At 48.4% G+C, this 26,490-nt stretch overlaps 1 protein-coding gene across 1 annotated transcript in view; it reads right to left on the reverse strand.

Moving 5' to 3' along the window:
• LOC147693225 (TRPM8 channel-associated factor homolog) overlaps positions 1–26,490 on the reverse strand; it is a 177,482-nt gene that overhangs the window by 86,731 nt on the left and 64,261 nt on the right. The window contains exon 3 of the mRNA XM_086933631.1: positions 8,878–9,854. Coding sequence (XP_086789757.1) covers positions 8,878–9,854 — 977 coding nt within the window. The remainder of the gene's footprint in view (positions 1–8,877; positions 9,855–26,490) is intronic.

Here is a 26,490-nt window from a genome sequence, read left to right on the forward strand (position 1 = left end):
AGGAGAGTTCCATGTATTTATCCAGGGATGCCCAAACCCCACTCGAAATGGAAGGCGATAGGTGTGCTAGATCTACTGAGGTGTGAGCACTGCGTAAGAAGGAAACCCATGCCCACCACGTATGGTAGGAGACTGACGAGAAAGATTTCCAATCCATAAGGATCACCTTGACCGCAATAGATAAAAGAAGATCTAACAGCTGTAATTGCAACAGATCAAGGGGAAGGGGCGTAGGAGCAGCCCAGGGACCTAATATAACTAGAGGAAAAGAGAGCGGAAGCTGAATGTCAAAGATAAGAGATAAATGTTGCTGAATAAGGTCCCAGAAAGGTTTAAGTAAGGAGCAGTTATAGAACATATGAGGGAAATCACCCGCCTCCAAGCCACAACTCCAGCAGAGATCATCTTCTTTAAGGTTGAGAGAATGAAGACGTACAGGTGTCCAGTGGAGTAAGTTAATCGAGAAAAACTTGGACTGTATTAGGGAAGGAGCTATTTTGTTACGGAGCGCAAATTTGCTAATGGATTGCCAAGCTTCAGATGATAAATGATCTGTAATATTGTGATCAAAATGACGCATCCATTTTTGTTGTGCAACCGTCTGGTCAGGAAGCGAAGTAGAAGATAGAAACTTATATATGTGGGAGGCAACATGACCAGCTTTGAGCCAAATACAAAATAGCGAGATGGTAGGGGAGGAGGGGTGAAGACGAGTTTTTGAGATGGCAACCTTGATTTTAAGAAAGGTATAGAAGTCTAGATTAGTTAGAGAGTGTTTGAGCGCTAAGGTAGAAAAAGGTAAGGGTTCACCAGAGTCACTATACAGATGTTGTACAAGAGAGACACCTTTCGTAGCCCAATAAGACATGAGGGTGGGAGTGATATTAAGTTTAATTTTGGAATTACGCCAAATGGAAGACCATCTAGTTTTGTGCAGAGGAAATGCCAGCTTCCTGTCTACTCTATTAATTGCGGCAATTGTATCAATAATTATAGAGCGGGAAAACAGAATGTGCAAAGTGGAAGTAGTACAGAGAGAGGCAATTGGTAGAGGTGCAGCTAAGTCCTGTTCTATGAGTAGCCATAAAGGAATATGATGGGATGGGGGAGAGAACCATACGGCCCCCTGAGAGGCCAAAAAAGCCGTCTGGTATTTTTCCCAGTCCGGGAAATTACAACCCCCCATATCACAGGGTCTACGTAAATATTTATATGCTAATCGAGCGCGTTTGCCATTCCAAAGAAATTTGGCGGTGATACCATCGATTTCCCGAAAAAAAGAGTCGGATAATTTCATCGGAATCATGGATGAGACAAAATTAATAATCGGCGTGATCATCATTTTTAGGGTTTGTAGGCGACCCCACCACGAAATATGTTTCGGAGACCATGTATCCAGAAGACGACGAACTTTAGTAAGAGTTTGAGATTCATTATAGGCAACCGTGGTATGTAGCGTGGAACAGAAATAGATGCCTAGATATTTGAGATGGGTAGATTGCCACTTAAAGCCAGCCGAACCCATATGAGCAGGAAAACAGTAGGCATTTAAAGGGAACATTTCTGTCTTATCTCTGTTTAGAGTGTATCCGGATACTTTAGAGAACAAAGAAATGGTGTTAGAGATAGCAGGGATGGCCAACGCTATATCATCTGAGAAAATGAGAACATCGTCAGCGTAGGCAGCAGTTTTAAGACAATGAGGGCCAAAAGAAAATCCTTTGATATCAGGATGTAAATCAATCAGCCGAAGGAGAGGATCAATAGATAACAGAAACAAGAGAGGGGATAAGGGACACCCTTGTCTCGTGCCCTGGCAAAGATTAAAAGAAGAGGATGTAGAACCATTAACCCTAATATTAGCTTTAGGTTGGGAATATAAAGACATTACCATGTTAATAAAAGAGTCCCCGAGGTTATGTGCACATAAGACAGCTCGAAGGAAAGGCCAAGAGACCTTATCGAAGGCCTTTTCCGCATCGAGGGCCAAGGCCGCGGCAGGTAGTTGGGATCGCTTAGCCGCTCCAATAATATGACAGAAAGTGCGGATATTGTCTCTTGCCAGTCTACCCTTAACAAATCCAGTTTGGGAGGGATGAACTAGATTAGGAATAAAAGATTCTAGACGTTTAGCCAAGATTTTAGCAAAAATCTTCGCTTCCATATTAAGAAGCAAAATAGGGCGGAAATTCTTAGGATCTGAATGATCCTTACCTTCTTTCGGGATCACTACTATTGTGGCATCAGCAGCTGTACCAGAAACAGAACCATTACGAACGAAAGTGTCAAAGACAGCTTGTAGCTTAGGAACAAGTAGCGGGAGAAAGGTTTTATAAAATAATATCGGGTATCCGTCTGGACCAGGAGCTTTCCCCGAACGGGTGGCCTTGATAGCAGCCGCTATTTCCTCCGGTGAGATAGGAGCATTCAGAGTAGAGCGATCTTCTTCTGAGACTGATTGAATCGGAATTGATTTTAAAAAGTCTTGGCACTTGTCAAAAGAAGCCTGGTTAGAGGGGGTGTATAATTTGTTATAGAAATCGCGAAAGACTTCAAGAATTTCCTCAGTTTGGAATTTGGTAGAGCCAGTGTGATCTTTAATAGAAGAGATCTGGGAGGACTTATAGGAAGAATCTTGGAATTTTAATGTGGCAGCCAAGAGTTTCCCAGCGCGATTCTTTAAAAGTAACTTCTTGGACTTTTGCGCCTGGAAGCCAATATGAGCTCTTTTAGTGACAATAGTATTATATTTGTATTTTAGGAGCTTAATTTGTTGTAGGGTAGTCGGATCTTTGGTATGTCTAAAGGAGGCCTCCAGAGTTTTGATGTTAGAAGATAAGTCAGTAAGTTCCCCCTTAATCGCCAAGTTACGTTTGGACATGCATGCTATAACTTGGCCCGAAAAGTACACTTAAAAGAGTCCCATAAAGTTATTGGAGAAGATACAGAATCCTCATTTTCACGGAAAAAAGTGTTTATATCCGTGGAAAATTTATCCACCTGGGAAGAGTCATGTAACACTTCCGTATTAAGTCTCCAGGAACGACCACGCGGTTTCGGCGCAAAGGTCGAGAGCGTAAAAGTGACCGCAGCATGATCAGAAATGACAATGGGATGAATCAGCGGAGAGGAAGAAGCTGAGACAAGAGAAGAGTGAACCAGGAGATAGTCAATACGAGAGAATGAGGAATGAGGGGAAGAAAAAAAAGAAAAGTCACTGCCAGTGGGATTATGGAGACGCCAAATATCATGCAATTGAGCAATGGAACACATGTTAATCATCTGTTTATGTGCTTTAGGCGGACTAAACTGAAATGCAGAGTTCCTGTCCAATAAAGGATCCATTGGTAAGTTAAAATCGCCACCAACAATGAGATTGCCAGCATGAGGGGTGTCATGCAATTTTTTAGAAATGGATTTCCAAAAGGCTGGATTATCAACATTCGGGGCATATATATTCATAACAAACAAGTCATGTTGACCATCCGACAATTTAGATAAAAGCCAGCGACCCTCAGAATCATGCTCAGAAGAGATAATTGATAACCCTGAATTCCTCGAAACTAACATAAGCACACCATTGCGTTTACCAGAAGCATCAGAACAAGACACATCCGACACCCATTCTTTCTTTAAAAATAAAGCTTCTCTACTGGTAATTTTAGATTCTTGAAAGAGGACTAAGTCTGCCGAGAGCGACTTACAGTAATCCAAGATTTTAGATCGTTTCACTGGATGATATAAACCCTTAACATTAAGGGATAATACATTTAAACCTGGCATGGAACAAAGGGGGATACAAACGGAGACAGCATTGATGACAGACAAAGAACGGGGTGCAAAAAAACAGTAGACCAGCTATTAAGCAAAATAGATGTTACGGGAGCAACCATGTGGGAGAACCAGGAAAAAAGAAAGGCCAGAAGAGAAGAAAGACAAGAAGAGAAAAAGAGAAAAAGAGAAGAGGCAGAGGGGGAGGTCTAAAAGAGACCCATATCATGCAAGGGAGAACGTGGAAAGGGCGAGTAGGGGAACCGTATTAAGAGCAAAAGCTGGTAAGGAGAAACAGCCCATTATTAGAAAAAATCTCATTAAGATAAACAAACAATATGAAGAAACAGCCGAACTCAGTACACATACATTTTGAAAATGAGGAGCTGAGATGCTATAAGAGGAATAATACACTTCAGAGTAGATTAGCGATATCATAACATGAACAAGATCATATAGTGAAGAACAATAGAATAAAAAATGCAATAAAAGCTTAATTATGCAGTAAACAACCTAAATAATATGTAACATTTCATAAATACAGTAACGAATATGCACCGAAATCACATATTAATAATAACAACAATTACATATAACTATACTATAAAGTGGAATCGTAGAAGGAAAAAAGATAAGTGCAAGAGAGGAGCATGTAGAGACGAGGAAGAAACAGAGATGGAAGAGGAAAAGGAGCAGAAACAGTAAGGAGAATTCTACCCCGCTATACTAGAACGATACCTAGTATAAGGTAAAGATGAGAAAAAAAAGTGCTAGTGAAAATAGAAAAAGTATATTAATTACAACCAAGAAATCTGCACCCAATAACTATAACAAGGCAAGTACCATGTAAAGGATAGACCAGAAAAAGAGGCTGAGAGGACGGATTTGAGAAGGAAGAAGAGATTCAAGAGTAGTATGGAGAAGAGAAAGAAAAGAAAGAAAGTACAATAGCAGAGGAGCAAATTAGCGTGTAAACACTACTAGAAAGAAAGAAGAGGAATTTATCTTGAAAACAGCACAACCACAAGTAGAGAGAGAAACAAATCAGGTCCCTGAGGCCCCAGGAGCCTGCGACGTTGCTCTTTGAATCTCCATCTCTATTTCCTCCTGGTTGTCTAAGAACGTTGTCAAGTCTGCCGGTTCATCGAAGATCCTGGGACGTCCTTTATAAGTGATGCGAAACTTGGATGGACCCCGGAGCTCAAGCGCGACACGCCATGCTACAGCGGCGCGCAAGCCCCGCCCCGCTGCTCAGCCACTCTTAAGTGCATCAGCAGTGCACTGTGAATCGGAGCGTTTCACAGGCCTGTCACAGATAAGAAATGCTATCAAAACGAAATCCTACAAAATAATATACTATTGGCCGGCAGCAATTCATACCCGGACAACGTCGGGACGGGCTGCTAGTATCTAATAAACCAACATACATACAAACAACAAATTAACATTGCCCACTCATTAATGTAAATATAGAAAATAAAATTCAACATAATATTTCACAGATGAAGTACTGTTAAATGAAATCACAAGTCAAAAAAACATTTGCAAAATGTATGCACAAAATAGATTCTCAAAAAAATGCAAAAATAACTACCCAAAAAATAGAACACCACGTGTGACTACAGTAGTCCCATGATAATATCAAAAACATGAAAAATATTACAAAACAAAGGAAAAATCAAAAAAATAACTTGGTTTAAAAAAGTTATGCCTGACAATATTTAAATTACAATAAGCTTAAGCAGGGGTGAGAGATGCACACCTTGTTATCAAATTTAGTCCATGCTTACACCGATTTAAACTTTATCGACGTGCATACTTGCTCCGCGCTTCGTCCCATTGCGCTGCAATATCACAAACCACAAGGGAACCGTCAGTGGTTCCACCAAGCTTCACAGCCACAAGACTATATGAATCCAATAAATTAAATTCAGATCATTTTATCTTCTATTTTGTCCTTATTTTTCACCGTTATTTTTCACCCTTCGTTCTTGACTTTTCATTCAATTCATTGTATTCATATTAATACTTTACGAAGATGTTCACAGAGGCTCAGGAGCAAAAGGTAGGTACCACATGTCATGATTTGATTACAACAACCCAATGCATTTCTGGAAAAGATTCCCTTTATCAGGGGCATCTAAAAATACCAACACATATATGTTTTACCCATCTTTGTCAACATAATAATACACTTCACTTAAATTAAAACACGAAATCCATCTATTGTACACGAGGATAATGTTTTCAATAAGCAGTAAATGAAGCGCAACAAGTTAATCTGACCTGTTCCCAGAGAGTTTACACCAGCATACTAACACCAGTCCCTTCTTCAACACCTGTGTTGTTCTCAAATATTCAACATGGCGCGCTAGAAAACAGAAACATGACTTGATAGCACCCGGCATGTTGTTTTAAAAGGAGTTGGCATTTCTGGAATTGTTGTTTTAAATAAACCGATTGATCAGATGTCATGGTAAGAGTGAACATGTTTAAAGCAGTTTCTGCGCTAATGAATAGGCGATACCATGTTATAAGATAAAGGAGTGGGATTCACCAGGGGTTAACGCTCTATGTTGAATATTTAAGAACAACATGGGTGTTGAAGAAGGGACTGGTGTTAGTAAGCTTCTTGAGTTGATTTTGCTACCATTTGAATAGATTTTCATCTTGAGTGGCAGCTTTCTGACTGTGAACAATTGCGACCTCCCGCATTGGAGAATCTATCAGGGGCACCTCCTAGCGACTGAACATCGCACTAGGGGGCGCCAAATCTCGCTTGTGTTTGCCAACTTTCAGTTTTGAGCCACATGAGAGTAAAACTATGCCATGTGGCAATTGGCGAAAGTTTGCCTGAAGTCCGCATTAAAAGTACTATTAGAGTGGCCAAAATTCCACCAAATCCACTGCAGCAGTGGAATATATCGCCCACCCCATGAAATATAATGTTAAGTGACAGAATTGCTTTTTGTGCAGTTTTACAAAACATTTCACTTAATTACTTAAATTAAAATGTAAACAGCGTAAACTTTGCACACTCCTAAAAATAACTATTTCCCTTGATAAATAAATGAACGCATCTATGTGAAAAATCAAATAAAGTATCTGAAAAAAGACTGTGAAAAATTATAAACATACTAAACAACATTTACAACTCAAATACAAAACTTTAGAACTCCTAAACTGAGAAAAATCCTAACTAAGAATTTCGGTATTCACAGAAGGCATTTAGGAGTCCTAAAGTTAGGACTCCTAACTTCTGTGAATACTGAAATGAGTAAGTGCCTTCTGTGAATACTAAAATGAGTAAGTGCCTTCTGTGAATACCAAAATGGTAATAAGTTTAGGATTTTATCTTAAGTTAGTTCTGTGAATCGGGCCCTGGATGATTAGAGTACTGCAAGGAGAGTGCATGGTGAATTTATAAGTGCTTGTGTTTTGGCGCAGTGATTAGAATAGGACATGGAACTGGCTGGGTGATTGGAGGAGTGCTTGGGTAGTGACAAGGAAATGGCAGGACTGAATCAGTAGTGCTCAGGGTTTTGTAGCAGTGCATGTGTTAGTGCCTGGCTCATTGCATGAGTACATGGGTACTGATAGGATGATTAGAGTACTGCAAGGAGAGTGCATGGTGAATTTATAAGTGCTTGTGTTTTGGCGCAGTGATTAGAATAGGACATGGAACTGGCTGGGTGATTGGAGGAGTGCTTGGGTAGTGACAAGGAAATGGCAGGACTGAATCAGTAGTGCTCAGGGTTTTGTAGCAGTGCATGTGTTAGTGCCTGGCTCATTGCATGAGTACATGGGTACTGATAGGATGATTAGAGTACTGCAAGGAGAGTGCATGGTGAATTTATAAGTGCTTGTGTTTTGGCGCAGTGATTAGAATAGGACATGGAACTGGCTGGGTGATTGGATGAGTGCTTGGGTAGTGACAAGGAAATGGCAGGACTGAATCAGTAGTGCTCAGGGTTTTGTAGCAGTGCATGTGTTAGTGCCTGGCTCATTGCATGAGTACATGGGTACTGATAGGATGATTAGAGTACTGCAAGGAGAGTGCATGGTGAATTTATAAGTGCTTGGGTTTTGGAGGAGTGATTGGCTAAGTACATGGTGCTCGCTGGGTGATTGGAGGAGTGCATGGGGACTGACAGGGCGATGGCTGGACTGCATGTGTAGTGCTCAGGGTATTGTAGCAGTGCATGAGTTAGTGCATGGGTCATTGCATGAGTGCATTGGTAGTGACTGGATGATTAAAGTGCTGCAAGGAGAGTGCATGGTAAATTTATAGTGCTTTGGTTTTGGCGGAGTTATTGGGTAAGTACACACATATCACATCAGACCCTCCCTTCACTAGTGTGCAAACGCGCCCCCTGGTGGGTTTTAAGTTGGGGGATTAATTCCCCTTGAATCCTGAGGGGCCCTGGGGGGCAACTAGCCCACCAGGTACCTCCAGTAAGCTCCAAAGAGCTGCGTTGCAGAGAGGTGGTCCGGGGCCATGCCCCTTTTTACACCTCTCTGCAATGCAACTCTGTGGTGCTTACTGGAGGTAGCAGGGGGGCTAGTTGGCCCCCAGGGACCCTCAGGATTCAAGGGGAATTAATCCCCCAACTTAAAACCTGCCACGGGGCGTGTTTGCAGAGTGGTGCAGGGAGGGGGAGGGGCCTGATGTGACATATGTGTACTTATCCAATCACTCCGCCAAAAGAATGTCTGCTAACCTACTAGAAGGGCAGGTCTTTATTCAACATCGTGCGTATCCAGTTCTAAACTAGGGCCACCTGCTACTATGAGCAGGCTTTCATGTTGTTTGCAAAGATATCTTGTACAATAAACCCTGTGCAACAAGGGATGTGCAGCTTGCACTGCTCTGGCCTGTGTCTACATCTCTGAGACTACAGTTTGATCAGCACTTGTTCAGTGGGGGCAAGGAGTATGTAAAGCTCCAAAGAGCCTGTGCACCCAAGCCTCAAACTGAAATCAAAACTGTCATAAAAAATAAATATTTGCATAACATCATAAAGCCAACATGCCCAGTGGCTGTGAGTGATTGTCTATTTTGCTATGAATTTTAAAACCCATCCACCCTCCTGGATTTAGCCATACCTTTATTGTTGGCGTCAATAGAGAGAGTGACGTCAGATAAATCGGACAACTTAGGGTGTCTGTAGACCTCGAACAGCTTGGGGTAATGTTCATAGAGAGATGTCGCCAACCCAATCAGCAGTGACTTGTTGGAGTGGTGTTTAATCGGCTTTTGTTTGCTCACTTCTGGAACCCCAGAGCGGTGCAGAAGATCCTTCAAGATTTGGTGAATTGAGTGGACCGTTGCAGAGCCTTCTGCGGAGAGTTTCAACATTTCAGCACAGTCTTGCCCCAGTTTTTTGATCCGAGATGCTGGAAATGGCTCTGTATCCTGCTTTCCACTGCTCTCTTGCAGGAACTTGGAAAGAGCTCTGCGGAAGTGGTATACCTTCGGTGCATCTTCGGGATTCATTGCTTTGTAATTTTTAGCCAAAATGGTTTGGCTCAGGATGGAGATTCCAAATGTATTCAGTATTTTATTGCCTGGATAGTCTGCTACAGCATATTGGCCTGGATGCTGCCTTGCCCACCACCACGCGTGGCCTCCAATGAGCAAGCCCCCTCCTTCAGCCACAAACTCTTGGATTTTCTGCGCCTCACTATCACTGTACGATTGACAGCAGTAGACGCTAAGAGTTGGGATCAGGTTAGAAATTTCACTTGGCAACTTGTTCTCATTGAGAAGATCATGGAGTCCCTTCAGACCACTCACCATGCCAATCTTCCCCTTCCTCCCTGCATCCAGCCAAGAAACTGCATTGAGGAGGAAGGTCTTAAGACAAGCTGAGTTTATTTGGGTCTCATGGCCTGCCACGACAACACGGCCTTTACCATAGTGTGCTGCAGCCAGAAATGAACGATGCGAATCATCAAGTCCAACAGAGAAAGCTAGTAGCCCATGGACCAAGAGTTGGGAGGGTTCCCCTCCATTATTAATGTTCAGGTGTGTGCCGCCATTTAGAAGATGCCTCATATCTTTGGTGACGTCAATCCCATGTCTAGAAAACAAGAACACAACCAACTCAGCATGGGCACTTTGGGAAACACAAAACAACCATCTCAACATGTGCACTGTGGGAAACACAACACAACAATCTGAGCATGTGCACTGTGCAAAACACAACACAACAATCTCAGCATATGCACTGTGGAAAACAACAACACAACAATCTAAGCATGTGCACTGTGGAAAACAACAACACAATCAGTTCAAAGTGCAAATGTTGTGAAGGAGCAATACATCATCTCAAAGTGTGCATTATATAAAACAAGAAGACTGCACATTGTGAAAAATAAATAAATATACAGTCATCTCAGAGTCTTTACTAAAGGTAAACAACAACAGCATCATCACAGGGTGTGCACTATTGACAAACATAACACCGCATATATATGCACTATATATATGCACTATATATTACAACAAGACTGTGAACAGCATCATCTCAGAGTGTTCACCACAGGGAAACAACTACACACCTTATCTTATTGTGCTTTAATGAAAACAGTAGCAGTCACTGTAGTGTGTGGAATCTGGAAAACAACAGGAGAGTACTGCAAAATCATCTAAAAATCTGTATTAACAAATAACAGCAGCACAATATTATCAAACTGGGCACTTTGGAAACCAGCATAATATTTGTCTTTCCATCATCTGTATAGTAGTTTTCCAACCCCTCTGCTCCTCAGAGACACCATTTGTTCCTGGCCTGCAGGATTTGAACTTTCCCTTCACCTTTTGCCAAGGTCAAACGCCCTTGCTTTATTTCAAGTCCTGCTACGGACAGATTTAGCTGTCTGTTGCAGACCTACTCTTTTTACAAGATTTTGCCATATATTTACATATGTATAGTGGACTTTGGTCCATTCCCTTTTTCCTGATTGGATGGCTTTGCTGTATATTTTGGATCCCTAATGCTCATTTGAATGTTTGCATCTTTATTCTTCTGTTTGCCCCACCCAGGGATGAATAGGCCACGTTACAATGCATACCATACATTGCATGCCATTACAACACAAGCCAATACAACTACTTGCTGTAGGGGGCGCGCTGGATTTTGGAATAGTATAATTTACCTTTCCAACTCCAGTCTTGTGCAACTGTAGGGTAGGTGTTGGATTTTAAATCCAACACCTTCTGCCCCCTACAGCAAGTCATTGTAACGACTTGCGTTTTATTGGATTGCTTTGTAACAATGCAGTTGTTGTAATGACCACGTTGTAATGGCATGTGATGTATCGCATGTGTTATAAACAATGTTTCCCCCAGGAATACTTTGACCTTTTGCTGTGCTTGGACTGAATACATTGCATCCTTCCCAGTGATTAATTTGTAAAGTAGTAAGTGCTGGTGCTCAAGCTTTTCCTCAGTAGCCCGCGGCCAGCGCTACTGAGTGTTGGCTGATTAGCAAGGGTGTTCTGCTCTGTTCCTGTCCCTCCCCTGCTTTTCAGCATTTGCTTTTGCATGGCTGTCATGTTAGGTGGTAGTTGTTACTTCACAACCACTTTCTACAATTAAACTTTAAGTAAATCTTACTGTTGCTGAAACAAAAGATTGTTTGTACATGCAAGTGAGCGAATTTACGTAAGAATTTTAGAATTATTTCTTGCAGAACATACAGGAATACATTTAAAGCCATGATAATAAATATTATTATTGCTATCTAGTGGTACAATATTTTCTTAGGACATGAAAAATCACCACAATTCATACAATGTTGAAGGCATGCCCACTCTGCAATCTGACCTGCTGAAATGAAAAGAACAGCCAGTGTGTTGCCAATGTTTCTACCTTCAATTGACTTAGAGCTTCTACTTGACCTTACAGAAGTGAAAGCTGGGGGGGGGGCGGAGCTTGAGTGGCGCTGAAGTGTGGAGTGCAGCAGAGAGCAGAGTGTGTGTGGTGAGGTGCAGAGTAGAGTGTGTGCGGTGTGGGGCAGAGCATAGAGCAGACTGCGTGCAGTGAGGCATGGAGCAGAGAGCAGAGTGTGTGTGGTGTGGCATGGAGCAGAGTGTGTGCGGTGTGGGGCAGAGCATAGAGCTGAGTGCATGCAGTGTGGCATGGAGCAGAGAGCTGAGTGTGTGCAGAGTGGCATGGAGCAGAGTGCGTGCTGTGTGGTGTGAAGCTTAGAGCAGAGTGCATGCAGTGTGGCATGTTGCAGAGTGTGTGCAGTGTGGCATGGAGCAGAATGTGTGTGGTATGGCATGGAGCAGAGAGGAGAGAGTGTGCAGTGTGGCATGGAGCAGAGAGCAGAGTGTGGGCACTGTAGCCTGGAGCAGAGTGCGTGCTGTGTGGTGCAGAGCATAGAGCAGACTGCGTGCAGTGAGGCATGGAGCAGAGAGCAGAGTGCATGTGGTGTGGCATGGAGCAGAGTGCGTGCTGTGTGATGCGAAGTATAGAGCAGAGTGCATGCAGTGTGGCATGTTGCAGAGTGTGTGCAGTGTGGCATGGAGCAGAATGTGTGTGGTATGGCATGGAGCAGAGAGGAGAGAGTGTGCAGTGTGGCATGTTGCAGAGTGTGTGCAGTGTGGCATGGAGCAGAATGTGTGTGGTATGGCATGGAGCAGAGAGGAGAGAGTGTGCAGTGTGGCATGGAGCAGAGAGCAGAGTGTGGGCACTGTAGCCTGGAGCAGAGTGTGTGCGGTGTGGGGCAGAGCATAGAGCTGAGTGCATGCAGTGTGGCATGGAGCAGAGAGCTGAGTGTGTGCAGAGTGGCATGGAGCAGAGTGCGTGCTGTGTGGTGTGAAGCTTAGAGCAGAGTGCATGCAGTGTGGCATGTTGCAGAGTGTGTGCAGTGTGGCATGGAGCAGAATGTGTGTGGTATGGCATGGAGCAGAGAGGAGAGAGTGTGCAGTGTGGCATGGAGCAGAGAGCAGAGTGTGGGCACTGTAGCCTGGAGCAGAGTGCATGCTGTGTGGTGCAGAGCATAGAGCAGACTGCGTGCGGTGAGGTATGGAGCAGAGAGCAGAGTGCGTGTGGTGTGGCATGGAGCAGAGTGCGTGCTGTGTGATGCGAAGTGTAGAGCAGAGTGCGTGCTGTGTGGCGCGGAGCAGAGCGCAGGGTGTGTGCAATGTGGCACGGAGCTGAGAGCAGAGTGCGTGCGGTGTGGCATGGAGCAGAGATCAGAGTGCGTACAGTGTGGCATGTTGCAGAGTGTGTGTGGCGTGGCATGGAGCAGAATGTGTGTGGTGTGGCATGGAGCAGAGAGCAGAGTGTGTGCGGTGTGGCATGGAGCAAAGAGTAGAGTGCGTGCGGTGTGGCATGGAACAGAGAGCACAGTGCATGCAGTGTAGCCTGGAGCAGAGTGCGTGCTGTGTGATTTGGAGCATAGAGCAGAGTGCGTGCGGGGTGGCATGGAGAAGAGTTTGTGTGGCGTGGCATGGAGCAGAGAGCAGAGTGCGTTCGGTGTGGCATGTTGCAGAGTGTGTGCAGTGTGGCATGGAGCAGAATGTGTGTGGTATGGCATGGAGCAGTGAGGAGAGAGTGTGCAGTGTGGCATGGAGCAGAGAGCAGAGTGTGGGCACTGTAGCCTGGAGCAGAGTGCGTGCTGTGTGGTGCAGAGCATAGAGCAGACTGCGTGCGGTGAGGCATGGAGCAGAGAGCAGAGTGCGTGTGGTGTGGCATGGAGCAGAGTGCGTGCTGTGTGATGCGAAGTATAGAGCAGAGTGCGTGCTGTGTGGCGCGGAGCAGAGCGCAGGGTGTGTGCAATGTGGCACGGAGCTGAGAGCAGAGTGCGTGCGGTGTGGCATGGAGCAGAGATCATAGTGCGTACAGTGTGGCATGTTGCAGAGTGTGTGTGGCGTGGCATGGAGCAGAATGTGTGCGGTGTGGCATGGAGCAGAGAGCAGAGTGTGTGCGGTGTGGCATGGAGCAAAGAGTAGAGTGCGTGCGGTGTGGCATGGAACAGAGAGCACAGTGCATGCAGTGTAGCCTGGAGCAGAGTGCGTGCTGTGTGATTTGGAGCATAGAGCAGAGTGCGTGCATAGTGGCATGGAGAAGAGTTTGTGTGGCGTGGCATGGATTAGAGTGCGTTCGGTGTGGCATAGAGCAGAGTGTATGTGGTGTGGCGCAGGGCAGTGTGTGTGCTGTGTGGTGCGGAGCATAGAGCAGAGTGCATGCGGTGTAGCACGGAGCAGAGTACATGCTGTGTGGTAAAGAGCAGAGTGCGTGCGGTGTAGCACGGAGCAGAGTGCGTGCTGTGTGGCATGGAGCAGAGTGCTTGCTGCATGGTGCGAAGCATAGAGCAGAGTGCATGTTGTGTGGCATGGAGCAGAGAGCAGAATGCGTGCGGTGTGGCAAGGAGCAGAGAGCAGAGTGTGTGTGGTGTGCTGCACTGGAGGAGTCACCAGACACAGACTGCTTATGGAGTGAGAGGAGGCTATTTGGACAGTAGATGGTTGTAGGCAGCTGTCATCCCTGCCTGCAGGGCCCACCTTGGCCATGGGCAAGCTGGACCCTGGCCCTTGGCGCCAATATTTTGATGGGTGCAGCAGGGAGCTGCTGGATTTTTATGTCATGCAAACAGCAGCTTGTCCATCCCACTTAGTGTCTATCGGGTCCTGTTAAAGACTTTGTAATCATAATCAGCCATGAATGCACCTCAGTGTAATTGTTAGACCCCCCATCAACACCCTGACCTCCCCCATCTTACACCTCCTGCCGTCACAGTGCAACAACCCCCAGCCTGTATAATAAAGACCACATTTTCTTTCCGCCCAGGGCGCTGTCCGAATCAATCCGATTTAGGCCGGCCCTGCTGGTGTCTTATATACCGGACAGCAGCAAAGGGTCTGAGCAGGGGTGTGCACGGAAGCGGCCGGTCTAGGCACTGGTGGGTGACTTGGGCTCATAACCCTCTGCCTCCTCTCTCTCTTGTTTCAGCAGCTGACCAGTGGCGTAACTATAGCCCTCACAGTGCACTGGGCCCCAAGGGGCTCCCTCTGGGACTGTGCACGGGTGGTGACTGAGGGCTCCTGAATGGGTCTGAAGAGTGGAGGCCCCAATATGTACCCTCAAGTTTAGTTACGTTACTGCAGCCCACCAGCAGCCAGGCAGATAGCATACTACTGTGGTCTCTGTTACTGCTCTTTTGTCTATCGCCTGCAGATGTGTCCTCCGACACCTCGCCCATCCCTGCCTCACCCTCCTTCCCTATCAGGGGGGGTCTAAAGCTAAAGAGAAAGAGGTAAGTAAAGGAGCCCCCTCCTCAGCAGCACTCTGTGTTGCACCAGCAGCAGAGTAGATCCTTCAGGGACACATGGGGCTCAATCCCACCTTACATCCCTGAGGCCCCCTGACAGACCCCTCACCCTGCATCATAGCAGCAGACCTGCGGGCTGTGGTGCACCTATACTTTGAAGTCATCAGACCCTCGCCTCAAGGCAGGAGTGTGGAGGACACAGTGACCATTAGCCCACTTGGGAACCACCTCGCCATATCGTGCATCACACTGTGCTCCATTCACCTGCCCTGTTCACCGATAGTGGGCAAACTGAGCACTCTGCCTCTAGTAAAGATCAAACCGCTGAGCCTGGGCATCAAGAATAATGCCTCCTGGGACACCTTTACCCCCATCAGTGAAAGAGACATTAAAAAGGTTCTTCAGAATATCAACCCTTCTAATCACTTCAGAGACCCGTTTCCATCTTGAAAGAAATCAAGGATATCGTCTCTCCCATCTGGACAAAGATTGTCAACACGTCTCTGGCACAATGCACAATCCCAGAGTGCCTAAAAGCAGCTCAGGTAACACCCATATTAAAAAACCTACTGCAGACAGCGCTGACCTCAACAACTTCCGCCCTATCTCCAACATCCCCACCATCGCCAAACTCCTAGAAAAATGTGTCCAGTCTCAACTCTGTGCTCACAATGAGAAGTTCCATCTCCTGGACCAACATCAATCTGGCTTTCGTAGTGGGCACAGCACCGAATCGGCTCTCACTCATGTTATGGACGACATTCTAAAAATGCTTGATCAAAATGAATCATGCCTCCTTATCCTCCTTGATCTTTCCTCTTCTTTTGACACTGTTAATCATGACAACCTCCTATCCATCCTAGAGCACATGATGGTATTGTCTGTTCCGGTGTTGCAATGATTTTCATCTTTCCTCCATCACAGATCCCAAAGAGTTAAGACGAATCACTCTCTCTTGCAGCCATCTCCAGTATCCATGGGTGTCCCCCAAGGGTCCACCCTATCCCCCATACTCTTCAACTTGTTCTTGGAACCACTAGCTAAATTCCATGGACATTCACCGACCAGGAATCTCAGATCTGCACATCATAGACTGCTGCACATGCCCAGGTTTAAGCAGGTTAGATGGAGAGGAAGGAGCTTCCTGTTGGGAGCCGCCAAGTTTTGGAATCGTCTTCCGCTCACAATCAAAAACAGCTTGGATCTTCCAGCATTTAGGAAAAAAGTAAAAACTTGGCTGTTCCAAGCTGATATCTAGTTCATCTCACTCTAGCTTCCCGCTTCCTGAGTCCTTAGCGCCACGACGCCTCCGGGCATTCGCTGCGCTCTATAAATCGAATAATCAAATCAAATCATATGTATGCAGAGGACCCCAACTCTATCTGAAAATCTCCTCCCTGGATTACATCTCCTCACTCAACACTACACTACTGACTACTCAAAACTGGTTAACTGTGAACCACCTGCTCAACACCTCCAAAACAGAATTCCTTCTCATATCGCCTCCACATCACACCCCTAAACTAGAACTTTGAATGAATCACCTCACTGCCTCCAACTGCTCCCCCCTCATTATTGACTCAGCTAAATCCCTCGGTATCACTCTGGACAAGCACTTGAACATGAAGACTCATATTAGCAAAGTATGCAAGGGAGCTAACCACCTGTTGAGGATACTCAGGAAGCTCAAATCTTTCCTCCCACAAGCTGACTTCAAACAAGTGGTACAAGCGCTGGTTTAGACAAGACTTGACTATGGCAGTGCTACGCTCTGTGGTCTCCTCAAATATACCGTGGCCACAGTAAGGGCCTCACTGAATGCGGCGGCCAGACTTGTTACTGGTACCAAAAGTAATGCTCACATCTCTCCGGTCCTAAAATCCCTAAACTGGCTGCCGTACAAAGCGAGAATACAGCTAAAGATCGCTTGACTATCGCAAAAAGGCCTCCATTTCAAAACCCCCAGTTATCTAGCGCAAAAACTGGAACTATCTGCTGGGGCTAGACCCTCTAGGAGTGCTAACTCTCTCTTCATGAATTATCAGATCTTTCGCAATAAGAGAACATGCCACCGGCGTGGGGAGTGACCTGACCTCGGGTCACTCCCCACATCGCACGGCTCCTCCTGGGTCCCCGTGTCTCACTCCCAGCTGCTGCCGAGGGTTCGCCGCCCCTGGTGTCTGTTGACCTGCAAATCTTTTTTTCTTCCTCCCATACTTTTGTAACTTGCCTTTTTGTCTTGTTTTTTGCTTTTTGTCTCCCAGCCTAGGCGCTCCATTTTGCGCCACTGCCCTCTGGGCCCCCTCCGACCCCGCTTCCTGCCGCTGCTTCCCTGCGGCCCCATCCCCTTTTGCCTTCTGTGTCCGTCCCCTCGCCCATTGGCCGCCCCGCTTCCGCCTCCCAGCTGCCCCTCCCTCCCACTTCGCCTCTTATGGAGGTCGCAGCGCGGAAGCGCAGCAGACACGTGTAGCGGGCGCGCCGCTGGCACGCCAAAGGCAAGCCCGTCTGCGCCAGTCCGTGCCTGGACCGTGCACCCCCCGTAACGCCAGACTGCACTACGACTCCAGCACCCTACACGCACTCAACACCGGACGAGACCACCCCTGCTACCGGGCCCCCTGAAGCGCACCCAAGGGCCCTTAACCTGCCGGAACTGCAGATTCACCAGCATCCAGCCCTACAAACCACCAGCCAGAGAACCCAACCACCTCCGCTGCATCCTCCTCAACACCCGCTCCGCTCGCAAGCACGACATCGAACTCTAGGACCTCCTAGACTCCACCTCTCCCGACGTCGCCTTCCTGACGGAGACCTGGCTGAACACCACCTCAGCACCAGACATCGCCATAGCCATCCCACAGGGCTACAAGATCTCCCTCAGACCTCACCAACGGAGTTGGAGGGGGAATCGCCATCATCCACAAGGACACCCTCAGAGTCTCGACCAACACCGACGACACCCTCACCACCGCCGAGCACATGCACTTCCAGATCCACACCGAACCCAACACCACCCTCAGAGGAACACTCTTCTACAGACCACACGGACCACGACCACAGTTCTGCGACACCATCGCCGACCTCGTCAGCACCCACGCCCTTGCCTCCACGGACTACATCCTCCTCGGGGACCTGAACTTCCACCTCGAGAACAATGACGACGCCAACTCCACCGCCCTGATCGACAACCGCGCCAACCTCGGACTCAAACAGCTCGTGACGACACACACCCACGCCGCTGGACACACGCTAGACCCCATCTTCTCCACAAGCCCCCACGTCTCCTTCAACCACACCACCGAACCCCACTGGACCGACCACAGATGCGTCCACTTCACCTTCAGGAAACCCGCCACACACCACCGCACCCAACAGCTACCAGGTGGCTGCTGGGGCAAGGTCACCAAGGACCAACTGACTACTACCCTCGCCCTGAGACCACCCGCCGACCCAGACACTGCCGCAAACAACCTCAAACAGTGGATCAACGACTGTGCCAACACCCTTGCCCCTCTCAAGACCTCCACAACCAACCACACCAACAAGAAAGCCGCCTGGTTCACCGAAGTCCTCCGGATCTCCAAGCACACCTGTCGGAAGCTAGAGAAGAAATGGCTCCACGATCGAACACCTGACAGCCACACAGCCCACAAAAGCGCCACCCGCAGACACCACCAACTAATCAGGACCGCCAAGAGGACCGCCTTCAAGGACCGCTTAGACAACAACGCACACAACACCAAAGAACTCTTCAGCATTGTGAAAGAACTCTCCAACCCTAGCTCCAACACCAATGACATCCCACCATCACAAGACCTGTGCGACTCCCTGGCCACCTTCTTTCACCGCAAGATCGCCGACATCCACGACAGATTCAACTCCGACACCCCCACACCCACCACCGATCACCCCTGCGATCACAACCCGCACCAGCCGCCTGACCGCCTGCTCCCACGTCGGCGACGAAGACACGATCAAAACCATGAACTCCATCCACTCCGGATCCCCATCCGACCCCTGCCCTTACCACGTCTTCAACAAAGCCAGCACAACCATCACACCCCACCTCCGGAAAACAATCAACAGTTCCTTCGAGACAGCAACCTTCCCGGAAAGCTGGAAGCATGCCGAGATCAACGCCCTTCTGAAGAAGTCCAAGGCGGACCCCAAGGACCTCAAGAACCTCAGGCCCATCTCCCTGCTCCCGTTCCCTTCAAAAGTGACAGAGAAGATTGTCAACAAACAGCTAACCCGCTACCTCGAAGACAGCAACATCCTGGACCCTTCCCAATCCGGTTTTCGCAGCAACCACAGCACCGAGACCGCCCTCATCGCCGCCACTGACGACATCAGGATCCTGATGGACAAAGGAGAAACAGCCACCCTCATCCTCCTGGACCTATCAGCAGCCTTTGACACAGTCTGCCACTGAACCCTATCAGCACGCCTCCATGATGCCGGAATTCAAGAGAAGGCCCTGGCCTGGACCACATCCTTCCTCTCCGGCAGAACCCAGAGCGTCCACCTCCCACCCTTCCGCTCAAAAACCACCGAGATCATCAGCGGCGACCACAGGGATCTTCCCTCAGCCCGACGGTGTTCAAAATCTACATGGCACCGCTCGCCCACGTCTCACGTCAACATAACCTCAACATCATCTCCTACGCCAACGACACCCAGCTGATCATATCCCTCACCGCAGACCCCCACACCGCCAAAGCCAACCTCCACAGAGGAATGAAGGCCGTACCCGACTGGATGAAGGACAGCAGACTGAAGCTGAACTCAGACAAGACGGAGGTCCTCATCCTCGGATCCACCCCATCAACCTGGGACGACTCTTGGTGGGCCACATCGCTAGGCACAGCCCCGGAACCCACAGACCACGCACGCAACCTGGGGGTCATCCTCGACTCCACCCTCTCCATGACCAGGCAAGTCAACGCCGTCTCCGCGTCCTGCTTCAACACCCTCCGAATGCTCCGCAGGATCTTCAAATGGATCCCCCCCGACACGAGAAAAACCATCACCCAGGCCCTCATCACCAGCAGATTCGACTACGGGAACGCCCTCTACTCAGGAACAACAACCAAGCTCCTGAAACGACTACAACTAATCCAGAACGCCTCGGCACGACTGATCCTCGACGTCCCCCGACGCAGCCACATCACACCACACCTGAGAGGCCTGCACTGGCTCCCCGTCAACAAGAGGATCACCTTCAAACTCCTCATCCATGCACACAAAGCACTACACAACACCTAAATATTTGTGTGTATTACCTTGATTTTAAAACCTGCAACTTGCTCGCACTCCTTGGCACTTTCCCAAACAGCGCGCTGGCGCTGCAACGAACCACCTGATCCGGGTCGCCAGTCTCGAGGGCGAGGTGTGCCACGCGACACGCCCCCTCGGTTGGCCACGCCCCCTTTAAGACCTATAAATAGTGCGCGCGGCGCTCACAGCGCGTCACTACAACTGGACTCCTGAGGCGAAAAGCCGGGAGCTTTGAAACTCTGTTTTTTAAACATTTGTGTGTATTACCTTGATTTTAAAACCTGCAACTTGCTCGCACTCCTTGGCACTTTCCCAAACAGCGCGCTGGCGCTGCAACGAACCACCTGATCCGGGTCGCCAGTCTCGAGGGCGAGGTGTGCCACGCGACACGCCCCCTCGGTTGGCCACGCCCCCTTTAAGACCTATAAATAGTGCGCGCGGCGCTCACAGCGCGTCACTACAACTGGACTCCTGAGGCGAAAAGCCGGGAGCTTTGAAACTCTGTTTTTTAAACATTTGTGTGTATTACCTTGATTTTAAAACCTGCAACTTGCTCGCACTCCTTGGCACTTTCCCAAACAGCGCGCTGGCGCTGCAACGAACCACCTGATCCGGGTCGCCAGTCTCGAGGGCGAGGTGTGCCACGCGACACGCCCCCTCGGTTGGCCACGCCCCCTTCAAGACCTGACTAACCTGCATAAATTATGTGCCTGGGGAGGAAGCGCAGCGGACGAGCGCAGCGGGCGCGACGATTGCGCGCCGAAGGCGCGCCTAAAGCAAGCCCGTCTGCGCCTGGCCGGGGCTAGGGGCACGTCACTCTGCCCCGTGTATCATCTATTCCCCGGACCAACTGCGATGCCTCCAAGGACCTTGGCCCATCATGGCCTCTTCACTCTCTTGCATCTCCTCTCTTGGTCTCACCCCCACCACCCCCCTTCCTATTCCCCCTCCCATAGCAGGGACCTTCTTCCCACCCTGCTGCACTGTTCCCCAATCAACCCTTAAAGCCCTTAAAGTGTTCTATCTTAACACCCGGTCGGCTGTCGCCCATGCGCATGAGCTTTCGGTCCTGTTAGATCTTCATGCCCCAGATCTCCTTTTTTTAACGGAGACTTGGTTCTGTGACGACTCCCTCCCCGCCCTATTATCCACCCTACCGGCCACTTACTACGCCCTTAGGGCGGATCGCCCGCATGGCAAAGCCGGGGGCGGTGTAGCGGTCATCGTACGTACCGACCTACCTTTCCAAAGCTTATCCTTGCCTAACATCGCAACCTCTGAATTTTTGGTGATCCGTACCACCTCCATTTCCCCTCCTTTGACCTGTTTTCTTACCTATCGTCCTCCTCAATCCCCGCTACAGTTTCTCTCTGACTTCTTGGACGTTCTGGCCACAGTCACAATCAACAATTCTTCTATTCTGCTTCTTGGAGACTTCAATTTCTGGCCATTTGATCCTGCTGAATGTCCATCCTCCAAGGAATTTTCTGAAACCCTTCAATCCCTTAACTTCACACCCTTTGTTCAATCACCCACCCATATTAAAGGTCACACGCTCGATCAGATCTGGTCCCTGAATTGCCCTGTGGAATCTCTCTCAATTTCACCTTGTCCATGGTCTGATCATCACTTGATTTCTTTCTCCCTTCCTATCCACTCCCCCACTAAGCCCCCTTGCCCCAAAAACACCTGGGTCCGATCATGGGGTCGAGTTAACCTAGATAGTTTTTCCTCCCTTCTTAGCTCCTCCCTCCCTCCTCTGCACGGCCTCTCCACTCTTTCCCAGGTGGATGCCATAGATAAATGGCTTTCCTCCGGCCGCGACTCTGTCGCCCCGCTCAAACGCATCACCTCCAAACGGGAGAAGGACGCCAACCGTTGGTTTACCATCGAGCTTAAGACCATCAAGCTAAAAGTACGTCGCGCTGAACGGGCTTGGAGAAGAAACTATTGCCCCATTCTCAAACTGGAGTATACCAACACTCTCGCCCAATACAAAAAAGCCATCCTGGAGGCCAAAACATCATACTTCTCCTCCAAAATTCTAGCCGCGGAAAACCAGTCCAAGGAAATATTCACAATCGTTCACAGCCTAGCGTTCTCAGACAGAACAACCCTCAAGCCCGCCCCGTCTGAAGAACTCTGCCTTTCTCTAAACAATTATTTTATTAACAAAATCACCACCATCAAGGCCAACATTCCCCCCCCTCCCTTTCCTTTGTGGATCCTCAATGTCCCCCTCCCCAGGGCGAACTCACCACCCTCCCACCCATCACTAGAGAAAGTCTGCTCGCTCTACTGCCTGTGGTCAAGTCTGGCTCTCCTCTGGACCCTTGCCCGGCCCACATCCTCCGTCATATCTTTGCTACCTGCCCGGATCCCCCCCTTCACCTCCTCAACAGTTCCCTCGCCCAAGGCGTAGTTCCCAACTCCTTGAAATCGGCGGTCATTGTGCCCATCTTAAAAAAACCTGGGGCTGATCCCTCTGTCCCTGCCAATTTCCGCCCCATCTCCCTCTTACCATTCCTGGCTAAGGTGCTCGAGCGTCACGTCACCCGCGCTCTGAGCTCCTTTGTGGAGACGCATGGAGCCCTTGCCCCCCGCCAGGCCGGCTTCCGCTCCGCTCACTCTACGGAGTCCGTCGTCATCTCGGTCCTGGACAACCTCAGGGAGGGTATGGACACCAATCAGCACCAGGCCCTTGTGCTCCTCGATCTCTCAGCCGCCTTTGACACGGTAGACCATACCATCTTGCTGTCCCGTGTCGAGGCGGCGGGGATCCGGGGGACTGCCCTGGTCTGGTTGTCCTCCTTCCTGAGTGACCGCACCCAGGCTGTTCGTCTGGGTGATTTTACGGCGGATGTCCGGAGAGTTCGGTGCGGGGTTCCCCAGGGCTCTTCCCTTTCCCCCCTCTTGTTCAATCTTTATCTTGCCCCTCTTATCTTTTCCCTTCAACAGATGGAGGTCACCGTATTTAACTATGCGGATGACCTCCAGCTTGTTTTCAATCTATCCTCTTCCTCCTCTTCTATGCTAAACTTTCACTCTGTCATGCTCCATATCAGGGACTGGATGAACCACAACCATCTTAAACTCAACCCTGATAAGACCGAGTTGGTGTTGACGGGTGGTTCATCCAGCCCCTGGTCCTCTCTCTTTTGGCCTCCCTCTCTTGGCCCCTCCCCTGCTCCCTCCTCCTCTGTTAAGACCCTAGGTATAAAAATCAACTCACAACTCACCCTTCACTCCCAGGTTAGCTCTGTGGTATCTTCCTCCTTTCTCTCTTTGCGCACTATTCGCAGAGTGTCTCGCTTCTTCACCTTTCCTGCCCTCAAGCTTATAATCCTGGCCATGGTGGTGTCCCGCCTGGATTACGGCAATGCTTTATATGCCGGCATTCCCGCTTACTGCTTGCGGCGTCTACAACAGATTCAGAACCAGGCGGCCCGCCTGGCCTTTAAACTTCCTAAATTCCACCATTCTACCCCCCTCTTGAAATCTTTACACTGGCTGCCGGTGGGTGCCAGGGTCCAATTCAAGCTTGCAACTATGACCTTTCTGGCCCGACTTGGCTTGGCTCCGGCCTTTATCTCGTCCGAGATTACCCCATACGTTCCCACTCGGGCACTCCGCTCGTCTTCTCAATCCCTCCTCACTGTTCCCCGTTTCCGGAGAAAGAAGTGGGGAGGATCTAAATTCGCCACCCTTGCCCCGACCCTTTGGAATTCCCTTCCCCTTGAACTTCGTTCCATTACACAGTACCCTCAATTCCGTAGGCACCTAAAGACTTACCTGTTCAAGAAGTCTTTTGATTAATTTTCCCCCCCTCCTCCCCGCCTATTAGCTTTGGATCCAGTTAGAGTTAGCGCCAAGAAACCGCTGGTATACGTGCGCTCTAGAAATAATTTTAAATCAAATCAAAATCAAACCTACATACCTCAACGACAGACTCATCTTCCACACCCCCACCCGAAGCCTCTGCTCAGCCAACCACGCCCTCGCCACAGTTCCTCGTATCTGGAAAGCCACCGGCGGCGGCATATCCTTCTCCTACCTCGCCGCCAAGACCTGGAACGTTCTCCCTACCAGCTTACGACAGACTCAGGACCTGTTGGCCTTCAGAAGACTCCTCAAGACCTGGCTCTTCGATCAGTAGCAGCCCCCCCCCCCCAGCGCCTTGAGACCCTCACGGGTATGTAGCGCACTTTAGAAATGCAGTGATTGATAGATTGATTTATTGAGCCTTCTCCGGCTCAGCTCCGAAGATCTGGAACTCCCTCCCACCGGAAATACTTAGAATCTCCTCCGAGGATGCCTTCAAATTGAAAGTAAAATGATTCCTTATGAACAAGTTCTTACCTTAATAGGTTGTTGGATCGTCTGCTCTAAAGCATTGAACTTAGACCTTTAAGCCCTTGCGCTGGTGGCTATTCCATCTCAATATGTACCAGTAATGTTCTTATTATTCTGCTGATCCCGTGTACGTGTAACTGTTTGTGTCCTGTGAGTTCTATTTTGATATGTGATTTTGTCTGTTTTCCTAATTGACACATGTACTACAACTGTTACCTTCCTTCCTCCACAACTGTAAAGCGCTCTGATATCCCTATGGATCATGTTCGCGCTATATAAAACTTTATAAATAAATAAAATAAAATAGTACTAAACAACAACATGTTGGCTGAACTTCAAACAATTACAGGGCCTACAGGGCTAACTGACCTTCAGATCATAAGAGTGCTGCACAGCCTGACGGGGAGGGGCTCAGGGGCCAGCCACGCTCTCTTCCTTGGCTGGAGAGACATCTGCGCTCAAAAGATCTAAGCTAATGTACATGGAGGATGCTGCCCTAGCACCAGGATCAAAACAAAGCACTTATCAAAGATCCAGTTTCTCCCCACCTTGAATCCGACCACCTCTCAGCTGGCATTCACAGAATATAGGTCCTAGTTCATCAGATGCAAAAGTTACAACTCTCTGTCAATATCACATAGACCCTGCGTTATCTTTAGTGCTGGAGTCAAATTTACAACAGGACAAATTTTAAATCCAAAAAAACAGAAAGAAAAGATCTAAACTCAGAGTCAAAGACTGTAGGAGGGGAAAATGGCAAACGCCCTAGTAATGCATCAGGGAATCATTGAAACCATCAAGAAATTAGCACGGCAAGGTAGGTCAGGAGAAAACTGCAGAAGTAAGTGGCTTTCCAACTAAATCATGGCACAACGCAATTATAGCAAGAAAATAGAAGAAAGTGTCCAGTTTTCAACACAAAAATTAAGGGGAACACAAAAGAGAAAAGCAGCACTCAGGAACAAAACCTTGATTTAAAAAAAAAAAACAGACTCCAAAGGAATTAAATCCCTCAACTGCTGGAACATTCTGTGAGGAGAAAGTTCAACCTTATGGAAATCTTTGCTTTGGGGAAGTCCAATCGTATGAATGCAAAATTCCCCATTATACTGTGGATTCACCCGAGTTCGATAATGCAACTGCCTACATAACTCAGTCAGGTAAGCATATGTTTTATATTAACCCCTTCGCTGCGGCGGCTATTCCGCTGCAGTGCTAAGGGGGAGGCGGGGCCGCGTGGCGCTCCCGTACTCATGACGGAACTGCTCCGTCACGGCCCTCGGGTGAGCTGTGCTTGTGACGGGTAAACAACCTTTACCACGAAGTTTTTACCATGCGGTACCTTTACCACGCGGCCGTTACAACGCAAGTCGTTACCACGACTTGCGCTGGAGGGCGCTGTGGGATAAGGAATTTTATAAATTTATATTCCAATATAAAATTATAAAAATCCTAAATCCGTGCCCTCCAACGCAAGTCGTGGTAATGACTTGCGTTGTAGCGGCCGCATGGTAAAGGTATGCGTTGTTACAACCTGCGTTGTAACAACGTACATCCGTGACGGAACGGTTCCGTCACGGCCCCGCCCGCTCTTTAGAACGTCAGCGCAGGTGCGGAATTCGTGCCGCGCAGGCGCGGCGAGCGGGCCGTGACGGAACCGTTCCGTCACCAGCACAGCCCACCCGAGGCTCGTGACGGAACGGTTCCGTCACGAGCATGGGAGGGGTTAAACATTTGCATGTCCTACTGTTAAATAGCATGCACCCTGCCTTCTTGGGAATTTAGGCGCTACTCATATAGATAG

This window comes from Lissotriton vulgaris, chromosome 8 (assembly GCF_964263255.1).
Source record: "Lissotriton vulgaris chromosome 8, aLisVul1.2, whole genome shotgun sequence".
Taxonomy (NCBI): Eukaryota; Metazoa; Chordata; class Amphibia; order Caudata; family Salamandridae; genus Lissotriton; species Lissotriton vulgaris.